We start from the raw sequence: 18,832 nt of genomic DNA on the forward strand, positions 1-18,832 counted from the left end.
ATATCATCATCTTCTTTTGGCTGTTCCCATTAGGAGTCGCCACAGTGGATCATCTGTTTCCATTTCTTCCTGTCCTCTGCATCTTGCTGTGTCACACCAACCACCTGCATGTCCTCTCTCACCACATCCATAAACCTTATCTTAGGCCTTCCTCTTTTCCTTTTACCTGGTAGCTTCATCCTTAGCATCTTTTTCCCAATATACTCAGCATCCCTCCTCAGCACATGTCCAAACCAATGTAATCTTGCCTCTCTGGCTTTGTCTCCAAACCTTCCAACCTGGGCTGACCCTCTAATATACTTATTCCTAATCCTGTCCACCCTCATCACACCCAATGCAAATCTTAACATCTTTAACTCTGCCACATCCAGCTCAAACTCCTGCCTTTTTGTCAGTGCCACTGTCTCCAACCCATATAACATAGCTGGTCTCACTACCCTCTTGTAGTCCTTCCCTTTCACTCTTACTGGTACTCGTGTGTCACAAATAACTCCTGACACTCTTCTCCAACCACTCCATCCTGCCTGTACTCTCTTCTTCACCTCTCTTCCATACTCATCATTACTCTGAACTATTGATCCCAAGTATTTAAACTCATCCACTTTCGCCACCTCTACTCCTTGCATCCTCACCATTCCTCTATCCTCCCTCTCATTCACACACATATATTCTGTCTTAGTCCTGCTGACCTTCATTCCTCTTCTCTCTAGAGCATATCTCCATCTCTCCAGGGTCTCCTCCACCTGTTCCCTACTCTCACTACAGATCACAATATCATCTGCAAACATCATAGTCCACGGGGACGCCTGTCTGATTTTGTCTGTCAACCTGTCCATCACCATTACAAATAAGAAAGGGCTCAGAATCGATCCTTGATGTAATCCCACCTCCAGCCTAAACACAGCCATCACTCCCACCGCTGTCACACTACCCTCGTACATATCCTGTACCACTCTTACATACTTCTCTGACACTCCCGACTTCCTCATACAATACCACAACTCCTCTCTAGGCACCCTGTAATATGCTTTCTCTAAGTCTACAAAAACACAATGCAGCTCCTTCTTACCTTCTCTGTATTTCTCCATCAACACTCTCAGAGCAAACATTGCATCTGTAGTGCTCTTTCCCAGTATGAAACCATACTGCTGATCACTAATCATCACCTCCCTTCTTAACCTAGCTTCCACTACTCTTTCCCATAACTTCATGCTGTGACTGATCAATTTAATCTCTCTGTAGTTACTACAGCTCTGCACATCACCCTTATTCTTAAAAATCTGTACCAAAACAATTTTTCTCCATTCCTCAGGCATCCTCTCACTTTCCAAGATTTCATTAAACAATCTGGTTAGAAACTCCACTGCCATTTCACCTAGGCACCTCCATGCTTCCACAGGTATGTCATCTGCACCAACAGCCTTTCCATTCTTCATCCTCTTCATAGCTATCTCTACTTCTTCCTTGCTAATCCATTGCACTTCATGATCCACTGTCCCCACATCATCCAACCTTCTCTCCCCCCTTCATTCTCTTCATTCATCAACTCCTCAAAGTACTCTTTCCATCTGCTCAACACACTCTCCTCGCTTGTGAGTATGTTTCCCTCATTATCCTTTATCACCTTTACCTGCTGCACATCTTTCCTAGCTCAGTCCCTTTAGCCAATTGGTACAGGTCCTCTTCTCCCTCCTTAGTGTCCAACCTTTCATACAACTCTTCATATGCCTTATACTTAGCCTTCGCCACCTCTCTCTTTGCCATGCACCTCATCTCCTTATACTCCTGTCTACTTTCTTCATCTGTCTGACAATCCCACTTCTTCTTTGCCAACCTCTTTCTCTGTATACTCTCTTGTACTTCCTCATTCCACCACCGTGTCTCCTTGTCGTTCTTCCTCTGTCCAGATGTCATACCAAGCACCTTTCTAGCCATCTCCCTTACTAGCTCTATTGTAGTTACTATGTTATTTGGTAACTCTTCACTGCCACCCAGTGCCTGTCTTAACTCTTCTCTGAATTCCACCTCACAATTACCCTTTTTCAATTTCCACCATTTGATCCTTGGTGCTGCCCTTACACTCCTCCTCCTCTTCTTGATCACCAACGTCATCCTACAAACCACCATCCTATGCTGCCTAACTACACTTTCCCCGGTCACCACTTTACAGTCTCCAATCTCCTTCAAACTGGCCCTCCTACATAAGACATAATCCACCTGTGTGCATCTTCCTCCACTCTTGTATGTCACCCTATGCTCCTCCCTCTTGTTAAAATACGTATTCACCACAGCCATGTCCATCCTTTTTGCAAAATCCTCTACCATCTGACCTTCTGCATTCCTTTGCTTAACACCATGCCTACCCATCACTTCCTCATCCCCTCTGTTCCCTTCACCAACATTCCCATTGAAATCTACTCCAATCACCACTCTCTCACCCTTGGGTACAGTCATCACCACTTCATCCACCTCACTCCAAAATTTTTCTTTCTCATCCATCGCACACCCAACTTGTGGAGCATATGCACTAACAGCATTCATCATTACACTATCAATTTCTAGCTTCATAAACATCATGCTATCCGACACACTTTTCACCTCCAAAACACTCTTAGCATACTGTTCCTTCAGGATAACTCCTACGCCATTTCTCCTCCCATCCACACCATGATAAAACAATTTGAACCCACCTCCGATACACCTAGCCTTGCTCCCCTTCCATCTGGTCTCTTGCACACACAATATACCAACCTTCCTTCTGTCCATCATATCGGCTAGATCTCTCCCTGTACCAGTCATACTGCCAACATTCAAAGTTCCAACCTTCACTACCACACTCATAGCCTTTCTCCTCTCTTCCTGCCTTCGGCCATGCCTTCCCCCTCTTCTCCTCTTTTGGCCAGCAATAGCCCAATTTCCACCAGCACCCTGTTGGCTAACAGTACTGGTGGCAGTCGTTGTTAACCCGGGCCTCGACTGATCCAGTATGTAAATATTTACTGCTGTCCGCATGAATGATTTGGTGAAATTTTACGCTGGATGCCCTTCCTGACGCAACCCTCCCCATTTATCCGGGCTTGGGACTGGCACAGAGAAATGCACTGGCTTGTGCATTCCCAGTGGCTGGGTATATGGTACCTAAATTGTGTCATGTCATGGGGACCCAAAATGCACTTTAGACACAGAAGAACAGATTGAAAAACAATTGTTCAGTATGACAGCAATATCAGACCATTTTAGGGTATAACAGTGTATAAAATAACACAAAACCACTTACAGTGATGTAGAGGCCTTCAAAGTGTAATAAGATGAAGCTGTAATGAAGAATCTGTACTTTAAATAACTTGCATAAATGAAATTGCGTCTGTGATTCACTGTAGAAAAATGAAACCATATGGTTATCTACTGGGACATTTCAGCTATAGTCAGGACACTGATTTTTCATCTTTCTTGTCTGAGTATTGATAAAACATGACATTTTCAAGGACTGTGTTATTTTAGAGTAAAACACTCACTCATCTTAAGTTGTATTCTGTCTTATTATCTAAGTTAAGATGCAACACATTTTTGTTTACTTCTGGTAAAACCCATAACTTATTTGCATTCAGATATTTTATGGGGCTGGCTTCCTTAACTATGTCACTTACTGATTAGTAATATGCAGAATTAGGAATGACCAGGTATAACGAACAACATGTTACTCAGACTTTTACTTTATAATATCCTGCAGTGAAAATGTAATTACTATTTTTCACTTGTTATTCATGTTTTCATATTTGCATTCATATTTTCAAAACTGAGAGAGCTAAATGTTATTGAGGGGTATGGTGTGAAATTCCATTGTGGAAAGCAGAAAATATATTGTCAGTCCACTTGCAATACACTATACAGAAGATACATGTACTTAACATTTCCAAAACCATGTGACTTACAAACTGTTGCATGGCACCAGTTAACGTCTTATATATTAAAGAAAACTATTTGCACTGTTAAGTTGCATATCCTGCAAGATTTCCCATGTTATTTATAGTGTTAATTATCATATTAAGCATAATTTTGCATATTTCTCTAAAATATCTCACTAAACAAGAATTCAGAAATGAATTTTCTGTTATTATGTAAAAGCTCATGTCTGGCTAACAGAAGTGCTGTGATAATATTAGCCTAGGTTCTACGGTCTCCAAGATATGATATTTTTTTGTGAAACTTTATATAGAGAAAATATTATTTTAGATTTATGTGTATTATACAGTATTATGGTATTCATATAAAGACTGTGAATGCACTGACCGTTGTCAGTGAAAATATTTTTAGTTATTTGTTCATTTTAATAGCTTTTATTGTTAACAAAGTTTTGCTTGTCTTATGCTTTTTAACTTGATCTTTACGAAAATGCTCTGGAATGTAAGAATGTGTGTAGGCTGTTAAAGGTGTGACATCCTACAGCTCAGAGGTGCTAATGGGTTGCATTTACTGCTTATAATGCTGTCAGAGTGGTTTCACAGAGAACTGTACTTTGAATCTATCTTTTGCACATATAACAGTGGATTAAACATATAGCGGAGTCATGGAAATGACTAAGAAATTGTTTTTAGAAGCTACAATAGCAATTTCTGCCTTTCACCATAAGAAAATGGAATTCAATGTTGTAACGATCTTAAATAGTATCCCTGAATATGGCTTAAAGTGATGTATAGCTGTTTTAAATTTAAACTAGCCACAATGGCAATCAACGATTAATTCTGTTTGTTTGACTAATGGAAATATTACATAAAACCTTTTTCCACCATTTCCTTCAGAAATCTTATGAACAACAAAGTGTTTTACCAACACCCCAATCTGATGAGAGCACTTGGAATGCACGAAACAGTCATGGAAGTAATGGTGAACGTTCTTGGTGGAGGAGAGTCAAAGGTACTGTGCTTGAATGTTATTAATCTTAGAGGTACAGTACAGTGTGTGGCTTACTAGTAAAGTCTTGTTGCAGTATGTTGTCTCATCTTTATGTTCATGTTTTAAGAATTTCATGAATGGCATAGTTATATTGATCTCTGAATAGAAAGATAATGTTTGCAAAAGGAGTGTGCATGACTTGCTGGTGTAATTTTACATTAGTCTCCCATAATCCACTCTGTTATGTCTTTCGGCTTTTCCCGGTTAGGGGTTGCCACAGCGGAACTCCGGTCCGCTAATGATTGGTAGTTGATTTTTACATGCTGAGTTACCAGCCCTGACGCACAACCTTCAACGAAGGTACGCCCATTCACGCATGTCTCCACGCATATGTAGAAGTACTAATATTCTTTTAAAAATGCATTTTCTTTTTAGCATTGCAACAGTCTTAGAAAGTCTCCTGTGGGAGTCATCTCAAGTATATCAGTTATATTTCCAGCATGTGACAAAAAGAAAGCAGGTATTTCTGAAGGATTGTATTATTTTTGTTCCAAATTACACATAGCAGTTTTTTTTTTAAACAAGAAACATCTTTATTAAATTATTAGGTATGGCATAGGCAATCTTACTTTCATATAAATTAAAATAAAACATACTGACACAATTTCAGTTGCAAACCTTGTACATTACAAACCATGCTGACACAACTGTAACTGCTTACATTATACATCACATATAATATATCCAGTCATTATCAGTCAAACATTACATAGCTCATTCAAGTCCTGCCTTCTTTTGAACCCTGTTCCTCCTCTGCTTGTATTGATCCCACAATTCCCATTTTTCCTATGTAATTTTGGTGATGTATCACCAAAAAAATAGGTCAAGCTGCTATAAATAATCAAATTGGCTTTAAAATGGTTCCACCATTTAAAATATGGGGTATGCAGGTAAGCACTGGCTCCAGAAGTGAAGTCCAGCCATCTTCCATGCATCAGTTCCGGAGACCTTCTGAGTATATAACCAGACTTTGTAGAAGTTCTGTAAAGATTTGTTTGTTTCTCAATAAAGGTATTTTTTCTAGGTGCTTTTTGTGCCTCTGACTGTCATACTTCAAGCTTTTCCCAGTTAGACTCTGTCTGTTTATTATCCTCTACTAGGAAATTACCCCAGTACAATATGAGGCAAGGGCCATCCGAAAGAGTTGTAGACTTGCTAATTAGGGCTGACACCGGGCAGTGGGTCGGTGAGCCAGAAGCTCATCCCTAGGCCATGCACTGTGCAGTTTCAACTCTTCAGTAATCATGGCTGTATGTGTCCTGTACCAATGTGTTCCTGTTTCACTTATTGGCTGTTTTACAAGTTCACTAGTTTCTAAAATAATTATATTTGACTGGGGACTATTAGTATTTTTTTGTGAGACTTGTTCCTACAGTAGACTTTATCAGACAGTTCAGAAACACCAAATATCAGATTTTTCTTCTTAGTGAAATGTGGAATTACCTTAGATTTGGCTATATCAGCTGAAAGGAAAAGTGAAGGTGCCCAACTTAAATACATTTTTTTTAGTGTTTCTGTGCAAAGAACTATTCAGCTGTGTATTATCACTTTTGACTTCACCTGTATCCTTCATTTTGAAATAGAAGATTGCTTTGTACTCTTTGTTTGTCTTTGTTTGCTGGGAAAATCTGTCTGGACAAAGACAGTTTTTAGCAGAGACCCAGGGAAAAAGCTCCAGCATTTAAGATACTGATGGTAAAACAATTTTTTACAAAGTCACATTACACAGACAGTTTCTAAGGCATCTAGATTCAAGCAGGTAATTGTTCGATACTGATACTATGCAAAGATAAAACAGGTATTTTTCTTTCTTGACTTTATACATGATATTAAATTCCAAGCATCAGACATGGAGTATGCAAACAGTTTGAGACAAGCAGACATTAGATATGACTTATAAGTCATGGGTAAGGAGGGTTGTAGTACAGATGTTATGAATAAATACAATTGAAGTAATGAGTGTAAAACATTAGCTGGTAGGTAGATAGTAGTTAAAGCTAGTAGAATAAGAGAAGCACTGTATAGCTGATGAGTCAAGGATTGGGGGGGGTAAGAATACTAGGATATTTACCAACATATAACCTGGTTATAAGAGAATGGTAAAGAGCATTTGAAGAGATTTGTGCCTTGTCACTAGCATTAAATACTGTGTTTTGTAGCTTATGTAACTAGGTAGGTAGGGGTTCTAATTTCACACCAGTCACCTTGAACATGTGAGTGATCATTTAACTATCACTCTACAGAAAAGTTTCTCAGCCTGAGCACTGGCTTTGGTCCAGCAGAGTGGAGAACAGCATCAGTAATCCCCTTGCACAAAGGGGGTCAATCACCTGACCCTGGGAACTATAGACCTCTAAGCCTAACCAGCCTTATCTGCAAGTCCATGAAAAGAATCATCATGGACCTCATCAACAAGGACGTAGGTGACCTTCAAACTCTTGACCCAACCCAGTTTGGCTTCATTAAGGATAGCTCATGCTTACTGAACCTGGTGGTGTTCTTTGAAAATGTCCACAAAAAGGATGGCAGTGAAGTTTGAACTAAATAACAATCCGCAAATCACTCAGAGAAGCCAAATGAGAGCCCAGGTCACACGAAGGAACTTTATTCAGACAAAACGATGCACAGAAATTAATGCTGCTTATACAACTTGGCGTTTTCGTCAAAAACTTCATCAGATACAAAATCAGGTCGCCTTACATCGTTTAAATACTAAAACACGATTAAAAAAAGTATGCCATTGGACAAACCATAATTAGTCACTCATACTAGCGTTGTTGCCTCACAGTAAGACGTTGTCCTGTTCGAGTCTCAGCTAGAGCGTCTTCTGTGTGGAGACATGCGTGAATGGGCGTATTTGCGTCAGGGCCAGCAACTCTAGACGTAAAAATCTACTGCCAATCATTAGCGGACCGGAATTCCGCTGTGGTGACCCCTAAAAGCTGAAAGACACAACAACAACAACTCTCGCCTATAAGGTTCACATTTAATTTTGAAAACCATATAAAATTATCATAAAATACCCTAATAACTATAATATAAAATAATGCTATTTCAGATGCACATCTTATAACAATTAAAATATAAATATGTTTCCATTATATATAACATGATATTACAATTTAAAAACATTGTCATATAAAAATCATTATAGGAGAACAAGTCCTTCACAAATAATGTGCTGCTCTCTAGTGGAATAATAAATCATTACATTCATAATTTAACTTCATAATTTAGCAGTTCTGAGTTCTAAAACTGGTGAAATTGACAGCATATCATTTATTCCTGGTTGCTGAGTAGCTTCCAAAATTATTTGCCAGTAAAGCTCTCGGTACTCTAATTTTGCTTCCCACATACCCCCTCTAATTTCTTTTGGGACAACCTCCAGGACAAAAACGGAATAACATGCTTGTGTACATATTAATTTGTGACGAAATAATGCATTGTTTGTGTTAGCCCTACCAATCTCATACAAATGTTCATAAATCCGTGTCTTAAGTTTTCATTCCGTTTTCCCTATGTAAAAAGAACTACATTCTTTACACATGGCTAAATAAACGAGACCACTACTATTACAATTGGCATATACCCTACTCTTAATATGTCTATTTCTACTGGGAATCTGTAAAGAATTATATGAATATAATTACACTGAGAGCATGTACCACATTTGAATGTACCAATTCAGGTACGATGACACTGATCCCCATGTGCTCCACCATATTCAAAAAAAATGTTGAAGTTCATATCTCTTCTATAAGTAAACTGCAAATGCCCCACAACTGTGGGTTCTATGTCAGTTTGTTTGTGTCTTTCGGCTTTTCCCGGTTAGGGGTTGCCACAGCGGAACTCCGGTCCGCTAATGATTGGTAGTTAATTTTTACGTGCCGAGTTACCAGCCCTGACACACAACCTTCAACGAAGGTACGCCCATTCACGCATGTCTGTAATTTCTCTAAATTTATCCCATTCTCTACTTATCACCTTTCTAATAACATTTGAATCCCCGTTGTAATCCAAAATATATGCATCTTTTTTATCATAGCTGGAACCTAGGGGTAATATTTCTGGATTTTACCTATCATGTGGATCATGATATTCTTAATTTTTTAGATGTCAGTATTTCGAAAAAAAATGTTAGTTTTTCTTCAAAAATTTTTAGGAAGAAAACTTTTTCGAATTCATACCTTCATTTTAGTATCGGCCATCCTTTTTTTCAGAAGAAAAACCTTATTAAAGGGCAACTGGTTAGGGTCAGTCGTATGACTTCTAAGTATGAGGACTTAACAATGAGTGCTATAATGTAAGCAAAATGTTTAAGAATAGAGGTTATCCTTTGAACTTAATCCAACAAGTTACCAAGGAAGTGAATGAAAGTAGGCAAAGTAGGTTTGCACGCATTTTAGGTCAAGATCTGTGTTCAACCACCAGTAAAATTCCCCTTTGGCAGAAAAAAAGACAGAAAATCCACCCAAGAATGGCCAAATAAAACTTCGACTTGAAAATAAAATGAAAAATAAAAAAGATCAAAACTGTCCCTTGAAGCTATCCGATAAGCGCTTTCAACTGTTGTCTTCGATCTGAAAAAGACAACAGTCGAAAGCGCTTATCGGATATCTTCAAGGGACAGTTTTGATCTTTTTTATTTTTCATTTTATTTTCAAGTTGAAGTTTTATTCGTAGTAAAGGACTACATTTTAATTGGAACACTTGTGGATTTCATTGATTGGCCATTCTTGGGTGGATTTTCTGTCTTTTTTTTGCCAATACTGACTGTTTTTGTGACAGACCACCTTTAGCGTTTGGGAGTTATTTATTTATTAATAAAATTCCCCTTGGTTCCAGCTGTGATAAAAAAGATGCATATATTTTGGATTACAACGGGGATTCAAATGTTATTAGAAAGGTGGTAAGTAGAGAATGGGATAAATTTAGAGAAATTACTGACATAGAACCCACAGTTGTGGGGCATTTGCAGTTTACTTATAGAAGAGGTATGAACTTCAAACATTTTTTGAATATGGTGGAGCACATGGGGATCAGTGTCATCGTATCAGAATTGGTACATTCAAATGTGGTACATGCTCTCAGTGTAGTTATATTCATAATGCCTCTTCTTTAGAGATTCCCAGTAGAAATCGACATATTAAGAGTAGAGTATATGCCAGTTGTAATAGTGGTCTCATTTATTTAGCCATGTGTAAAGAATGTAGTTCTTTTTACATAGGGAAAACGGAACGAAAACTTAAGACACGGATTTATGAACATTTGTATGAGATTGGTAGGGCTAACACAAAGAATGCATTATTTCGTCACAAATTAATATGTACACAAGCATGTTATTCCTTTTTTGTCCTGGAGGTTGTTCCAAAAGAAATTAGAGGGGGTATGTGGGAAGCAAAATTAGAGTACCGAGAGCTTTACTGAAAATTATTTTGGAAGCTACTCGGCAACCAGGACTAAATGATATGCTGTCAATTTTACCAGTTTTAAAACTCAGAACTGCTAAATTATGAAGTTAAATTATGAATGTAATGATTTACTATTCCACTAGAGGGCAGCACATCATTTGTGAAGGACTTGTTCTCATATAATTTATTTTTATTTATTTTATTTTACATTTGTTGACCGGGCTAGTCTAACTGGATATATTTCCGTTTTCAGTAGAGGCCCGGGGAGAAAAGCTCCAACATAGTACAAACAGTATTATGCAATTGTATAACAAAAACAAGTACAAAAAACAAATAAGAGGTATATACAATCAAAAGAAGGCATACTCAAAGTAAAAATCCAAGTAGGTCAATAATATGACAATTGTGAGATTGTTTGATAAGCGAGATACACTATAGTAATAAAAATAATGATTTTTATATGACAATGTCTTTAAATTGTAATACCATGTTATATACTCCTATACTACCTCCTTACTAACAACCTCCTTTCCAGTACTAAGCATGGTTTTCGACCAAACCATAGCACCACCACTGCCTTACTCTTCTTTACTAACACTATCCTGCAGCATAAAAACAATGGCTCTCTCTCCTCTGCTACTTTCCTAGACCTATCTAAAGCATTTGACATGGTCCCACACAAACAACTTATCTCTGTCCTCAATAACCTATCCTTCTCACAATTGGTCACCAACTGGTTTCAGAGTTACCTGTCTGACCGCCAACAATCCGTTGTATGGCAGAATGACATATCTCCCCATCTACCTATCTCCATAGGGGTTCCCCAAGGATCCATCCTTGGACCCCTACTCTTCTCGGTTTACACCAATAATCTAGCCTCTGCCACCAAACATGGCACACTCATACAATACGCAGATGACTCGACCATCATCTGCTCAGCCCAGTCCCTACCAAAACTGCAAAAAGTCACACAGGAAGCCTTTTCCTCTGTTGAAACATGGTTATCCGATGCCCGATTAATACTCAACCCAAACAAAACTAAACTACTCATCTTCCAACCCACCAAACATACTCAAAACAACTCTCACTTTAACATCACGGCAAAAGACAACACCACTTTATACCCAACTGAACATACCAAATTGCTAGGAGTGGAAATAGACAATAAACTAAAATTTGACATTCACATATCCATGACTATAAAAAAAAGTCCACAAAAAACTAGGAGCGTTATACAGAAATAAGCAATTTCTCACCAAAGCAGCAAAGATTTCAATAGCAAATTCCCACCTTATCTCCACCCTACTTTATGCCTCTCCAATATATACCAACCTAAGGCAATGTGATCTAAACAAGCTAGAGACCTGCTACAACAAAATCGCCAAATTCGCCACAGGGGCATCCTACCGTAGTCACCACTGTCTCTCACTTGCTGAACTGGGCTGGCTTGAACTCCCTCACCTCCTTCAATGGTATCAACTCTCACTCACCCACAAACTAGTAAACCATTCACTAAATGTCCCATCCCTCCAGAATCTACTCCAACCCTATCGCATCACCAGACCACTAAGATCCAGCAGCAAAAATCACTTGCAGATCACTAAAGCCAATAACTCTGCTGGTGAAGCACTATTCTCTTGCGCCATAGCCAAATTATGGAACTCACTCCCACCCACAATTACCTCCATACCATCTTGCACCCACTTCAAAACTTCACTAAAAGCACAACTAAAAACATGCTGGCTATGCCCTTGCAACTCCCACTCTAATATCATCCACCCCATCCAACCACTACCTTTCTTTCCACTCCACTATCTTGATTATAGCAAGCTCAGATGCTCATAAGCCAGTACTTATTATACAGCATGAACTTCTTCTTCTTGTAACATTTGTTAATGTCCAATATGCACTTCACAGATAAAGATTCTAGTTGTCTACTGATGTACTATGTTCATCTGTAAATATGTTGTAAGTAATTGCTATGTAAATTGTTAATCACTATGTAATCCAGTGTAAATACTGTCTGTTTATTTCAACTGTGGAGCTTTTCTCCCCGGGCCTCTGCTGAAAATGGACCTACGTCCAGTCGGACACTCCCGGTCAACAAATTTAAATAAATAAATATAATGGAAACATATTTATATTTTAATTGTTATAAGATGTGTATCTGAAATAGCATTATTTTATATTATAGTTGTTAGGGTATTTTATGATAATTTTATATGGTTTTCAAAATTAAATGTGAACCTTATAGGCGAGAGTATGAGTGACTAATTATGGTTTGTCCAATGGCATTTGTTTCTTTAATCGTGTTTTAGCATTTAAACGATGCAAGGCAACCTGATTTTGTATCTGATAAAGTTTTTGATGAAAACGCCAAGTTGTATAAGCAACGTTAATTTCTGTTCATCATTTTGTCTGAATAAAGTTCCTTCGTGTGACCTGGGCTCTCATTTGGCTGCTCTTTGAGAATGTCACCAAAGCCCCAGATAAAGGCAGAACAGTACATACTCCATATCACGACTTAGCTAAGGCTTTTGACACAATCCCACTTTCGGATATCATTGAGAAACTCTCCCAACTAGGGATTAACCCATACGTCACTACATGGGTAGCCAATTGGCTCACCAACAGAACATGTGCTGTCAAAAGTGGGGATTCCACCTCTACCAGTAAACCAGTTACCAGTGGCATACCAGAAGGGTCTGTGCTGGGCCCTTTACTGTTTGGAATTTATTTCTCCAGGTGAAAGTAGATGGCCTGTAGCTTACCAAGTTCACTGATTGCAAACTGGGCACAATCATTGAGTCCACAAATGATGTTACCATATTGCAAAAGGGGCTAACACTGGCAAATGATTGGTGCCAAAGCCACAGACTAAAACTAAATGCAAAAAGTGCATTATTATCCCCTTTGGCAAAGAGGAAGTCCCTGCAAAGCCAAACCCAGTGGTGTGAGATTTCGGAACACAGGTTGATAGCAGTCTAAACTTTGATCACCATGTGTCCACAGTGGTAAGGAAGGCCTTCTACACTGGGCATCTCATAAGTAAGGGCATCGCATCCAAGACTAAGGATGTTATACGTCCTCTGTACTTGACCCTCATCAGACCACTAAGAGAGTACAGTGCTCCCTTTTGCATGTACCTCACCTGGCAGACATCTGCAACAGTTGGAAAGACAACAGAGGTTTTTCACCAAGAAAATTCAGGGCCTCTAAAACATGACCTACATGGAAAGACTGAAAGCTCTTTCACTGTATTCTGTATCCTGCAGGCTGCTGAGAGGTGACTTGTGCCTGTCCTACAGAGCAGTCTCTGACCCTGCCCTAACTGAAATGCTGCATATCCGCAAGTCAAATGGGACAAGAGTCACTCACTCCAGGGATCTCAGCCTAGACTGTGACGTTAGCTGAACATGCTGGGGAGACAGATATATCTCCCAGAGATTGCCGCTCCTCTGGAATAAAGTCCCTGATGTCCTTCAAGAATGCAACTGCAGTCCTGACATATGGGTTGTCCTGCCTCAGGCAGCCCTTCGGTCGGCCGGATTCCAAAGTCTGGGTCCGACGTCGGCTGATGTCGCCTCCTCCCCGACGTCAGAGCGGCTGGAGTATAAAGGCATCCGCCGACGCCATCTTCTTCAGTCTTTCTTGCTGCACGGTGCCCGAAGCAGAAGCAGTTCGCAAGTGCCGGTCGGTCAGCTCCTGTGTTTTCAGTTACCGAAGTCATCTAAAAGCTAAGTACCCCGTTGGGGAACATTTTTTCTTGCCTCAGCCGATATCAGAAAAAATTTAAAAAGTTAATAATTGTTTGTCTTGTGGTAAACAAATACCTCATAAGGACTTCCATTCTTACTGCCTCCCTTGCCTGGGCCCAGACCACGACGTCTTGGCCTGTGCTGCCTGTGCTTGCTTTAATAAGCGCACACTCGGGCGCCGGGCAGAATTTGCCGAAGACTTTTTTGGCGAATCTTTCGCTTATATCATGCCGTCGGAACAACCAACAGCACAATCTACCAAAAAACGCAAGGACTGGGACCGACATCCTCGGCCCGCGTCTTCCACCGATACCACACCTAAGCCCTCCGCGAGTGCTTCGGTCCCTTCGGAAGCGGTAATTCTACCGCCCCAGGCCGACGACACTGCTTTAACGCGTTCTTCGGTCCAGGAGATTTCACCGGTGCCGGTTGTTGATTTTCCTCCAGAAACCGAAGTTTTGGATTTACCCCACACCATTCCTGTGGACAAGGTTACCCCTGCACGTGGGGCAGCTAGGCCTCCGGTATCCATGTCCATCAAGGCCTTTGCATGTGCTAAGGCTGCCAGCCAGGCCAAGGCCCATCCTAAGCCTACTGCTCAGGGCCCCTCTTCTGATAGACAGATCAAGACTCTTGCTGCAGATTTAATCTCTCTTATCAGGGGTTCTCAGCCGCACCCAGACAGAGGTTCTCAGCCGCCTGCAGATAAAAGGCCTAGAACTGAGCAGACAGACACCCTCTCTTCAGATGAAGCCTCTGGGGATTCAGAGCACTCAGATAACCAGGAAGAATCTTTCCAGGCCTATGAGGACTCGGATGCTGAGGATTCAATTCCCTCTGCCCCCCTCCAGAGGATATTTCTTTTGGTGAAGTTCTCCACTCCATGAGAGAACATTTTCAGTGGCAGGGTCAGGAATTCTCTGACTCCAGGAAAAGGCTGCGTACCTTCCCTAAGCTACCCCAACACAGACCTTTAGCTATTCCTCCAGTGTTGGATGTCCTTGATGATGTATTCTCAGACTCCACTGCTTCGCCTGATTCTCTCCTTCCTGCTCCTGTCAAACCTGACAGATATTACAGGGTCCCTGAAACCCATAAGCATCTCTTTCAGGCCCACTCTGTGGATTTAGAGACTATTTCACAGGGCCCCAAGGCAGTGGCTTCTTCCTCGGCCAAAAACCCTCTGCCCGCTGACAGGGAAGCTAGGTCCCTGGAGAGATGGGGCAAAAAAGTTTATACCTCTTCCACCCTTGCCATGAGGTCACTCAACTGCCTTTTTCATATGTTTCAGTACCAGGATTACTTAATGGATGATTTGCAGAAAAAGTTAGCCTCTCCCGAGCCTATAGATAAAAAGGCATTGCAGGATTTGGTTCATAACTCTCAGCAGGTTAGCAATCATTTTCTTCAGTGTGGTTATGATGCATTGGAAGCTTCATGTAGGGCAGCCATGACAGGGGCCGTTATAACGTGACATGCTTGGTTGAAAGAACAGCCACTACCAGACCATGTTAAAGTTAAGCTCCTGGATGCACCTCTGGAAAAACAGAAGCTTTTTGGTGCTAATGCACAGGATGTGTTGAAGTCTATTGAGGAAAAGGCAAAATCAGTACAAACTGTCAAGGATTTCCTCCAGGTTCAGCCTCCCAGATTCAGCAGGAATTGGCCTTCTAAGAATTGGTCCTTTCCAGACTCAGACAAGTTTCAAAGGGGAAAGAACAGGCGTGCTCGAGGTAGAGGGCAATACCGAGGCTCCTACAGGGGCGGCCAATGGCAACCACCAAATCAAAGAAGTGGCGCAGGGAGTTGACCTGCACCACAGGGACAATCACAATGACTTGACTATCACTCCGCCTACCAATACCAAGGCTCAAAGAGAAGCACCTCTAGGCGGAAAATTATCCTTATTCTCAAAGAACTGGCACATTTTGACCAAGGACAAATGGATTCTAGACATAATAGACAGAGGTTACAGGTTCCACTTCCACACCTTACCAACGAGACAAGGCATGCCAAACCTGCCACAATATCAAAGGGCAGAGGCTCTCTTACAAGTTGCAAAGCTGTTACAAATAAAAGCTATAGAAAAAGTTCCTCCTCAGGAACAAGGCCAGGGATTCTATTCAAGACTGTTCCTTGTTCCAAGAAAAGAAAAGCAATGGAGGCCTATACTGGACTTGTCTGTTCTAAACACCTTTCTCATTGTGCCAAAATTCAAAATGCTGACGTTACAGCAACTCCTTCCCATGCTGGGCAAGGGGTCTTGGCTGGTTACTCTGCACCTCAAGGAGGCATACCTGCATGTCCCAATCAGACACAGCTGCAGAAGATACCTCAGATTTCTTGCAGGAACAGAACATTATCAATTCTCAGCATTGCCGTTTGGCTTATCTACTGCGCCCAGAGTATTCACGAAATGCCTGGCATCAGTAGTTGCACATTGCAGACTCCAGGGGATTCAAATATACACTTACCTGGACGACTGCCTCATACAAGCAGACAGCAAACAAGCATTGATAAAAAACTTGGACTATGTCATTCAGTTGCTACAGGCTTTGGGATACACAGTCAACATTCAAAAATCAAGACTATTACCATCCCAAAAGATTATTTTTCTAGGAGCAAAACTGGACACACAATCACAAATGGCTTTCCTCACAGAGGAGAAACAACAGCATTTACCAGATTCCTTCAAAAGCCTAGCAAAACTTACCCAGCTGACCGCAAGGAAGATCCTGCAGGCCCTGGGTTTCATGGCATCTTGCATCCTTCTGATCCCTCTGGCAAGACTACACATGAGAAAGCTACAATGGTATCTAAAAAGCTTATGGTCTCAACACAGCCACAACCTAGAAGACGTAATGCCACTCATTCCATGCCTGCAAAGGGAATTTTTGTGGTGGGCTCAAGCAAGCCATTTAAACCAAGGCATGCCCTTCAACAAAGTTCAAGCAAGTCAAACAATTACAACAGACTCCTCAGATCATGGATGGGGGGCACACATGGAGGACAGATGCATTCAAGGTCAATGGACTCCCACGGAAATGCCTCTGCACATAAATCAAAAAGAAATGTTGGCAGTGATGCATGCAATAGAAGCCTTTGGAAAATCTCTTCAACAAGGCCATCTGCTAATAAGGACAGACAAAACCACTGTCATGTGGTATATAAACAAACAAGGAGGCACTCACTCGTATCCCCTCTGCAGACTAACAATGGCTCTTTGGGAAAAATCCCTGAAACTGAACATCCATTTGCAATCCCAGTTTGTTCCGGGCAAGGACAATGTACTGGCGGACAGGTTGAGCAGAAATTTCGTGGATCCACACGAATGGATGCTGCATCCACACATTTTCTCACAAATAACAACTGCATGGGGAAGACCGGACATAGATCTATTTGCTTCTCATCTCAATCACCACCTGGACAGGTTCTGCTCAAGGACACACCATCCTCTAGCCTGGAGAACGGATGCTCTCTCCTTCAGCTGGAATACCCTAAAAATCTATGCATTCCCTCCTCTACCATTACTGACCAAGGTGTTACTGAAGATCAAAGCAGAGCAACCAAAAGGAATACTGATAGCTCCAGACTGGCCGAGGCAGCATTGGTATCCCTTGCTACTGAGCATAACTCACGCCAAACCGTGGCCCTTGCCCCAATGGCCTCTGCTCCTAACTCAACACAATTACAGGACTGTTCATCAAAACCTGCAAACGTTGCATCTGGCAGCTTGGAGGGTTCCATGACTTTGTCCCATGTCCCCCTCTCCGAAAAGGTTCAGGAAATCTTGCTGGAAGCACGCAGACCTTCCACCAGAAAAACCTATTCGGTCAAGTGGAAGAGATTCATCATCTGGAATGCCAAAAAGGGACAGGATGCATCAGTGATGAGCATACCTCAGATATTAGAATACTTGGCAGAAATGTTTCATAATGGCCTCTCATATTCTTCCATTAAAATCCACGCTTCAGCAATCTCAGCAAACTACAACTGTGACCCACCTGTGTTTTCGCATCCCTTGTTAAGACAGTTTCTAAGGGGGATAAAGAATATCAAACCTCCCAGAAAACCACCAGTTCCTGCATGGGACCTCAACTACGTGTTGGAAAAATAACTCTTCCTCCTTTTGAACCAGCAGCATCTTCAGAAATGCAATTCCTCTCCTGGAAAACGGTCTTCCTGTTGGCAGTTACCTCAGCAAAAAGAGTCTCGGAGATACAGGCCCTCATGGCAGTACCTCCCTTTCTCATTTTCCATCAGGACAGAGTTTCTCTAAGGACCAATCCTTCATTCATGCCAAAAGTGATATCCAGGGTGTCTCTAAATCAAGCAATTCACCTGCCTACTTTCTTTCCCAATCCTCAAAATAAAGGGAAAAGCTGCTGCATACTTTAGACATACACAGACAATTACGCTACTACTTGGACAGAACAAAGACCACCAGGAAGTCTGACCAACTATTTGTAGCCTATGCTACCGGAGTGCAAGGAAAGGCAGTCTCCAAACAAACAATTTCAAAATGGATTGGACACTGCATCAGATTCTGTTACTCCTTCCATGGAAAGGGTGTGCCAGCCAATATAAGACCACACTCAACCAGAGCTATAGCCACATCCACAGCCTTTCTAAGAGGAGCGGCTACAAAGGACATTCTAGAGGCTGCTACATGGAGCTCCATGCATACATTTACCAGACACTACAACCTGC

General features: G+C 41.1%; 1 protein-coding gene across 1 annotated transcript in view; it reads left to right on the forward strand.

The window, feature by feature from the left end:
• Positions 1-18,832, forward strand: part of LOC122794026 (ryanodine receptor 1-like) — a 2,146,276-nt gene that overhangs the window by 1,117,410 nt on the left and 1,010,034 nt on the right. The window contains 1 exon segment of the mRNA XM_044062140.1: positions 4,800-4,914. Coding sequence (XP_043918075.1) covers positions 4,800-4,914 — 115 coding nt within the window.

Source organism: Protopterus annectens, chromosome 1.part0 (assembly GCF_019279795.1).
Source record: "Protopterus annectens isolate FY-2018-M chromosome 1.part0, PAN1.0, whole genome shotgun sequence".
Taxonomy (NCBI): domain Eukaryota; kingdom Metazoa; phylum Chordata; order Ceratodontiformes; family Protopteridae; genus Protopterus; species Protopterus annectens.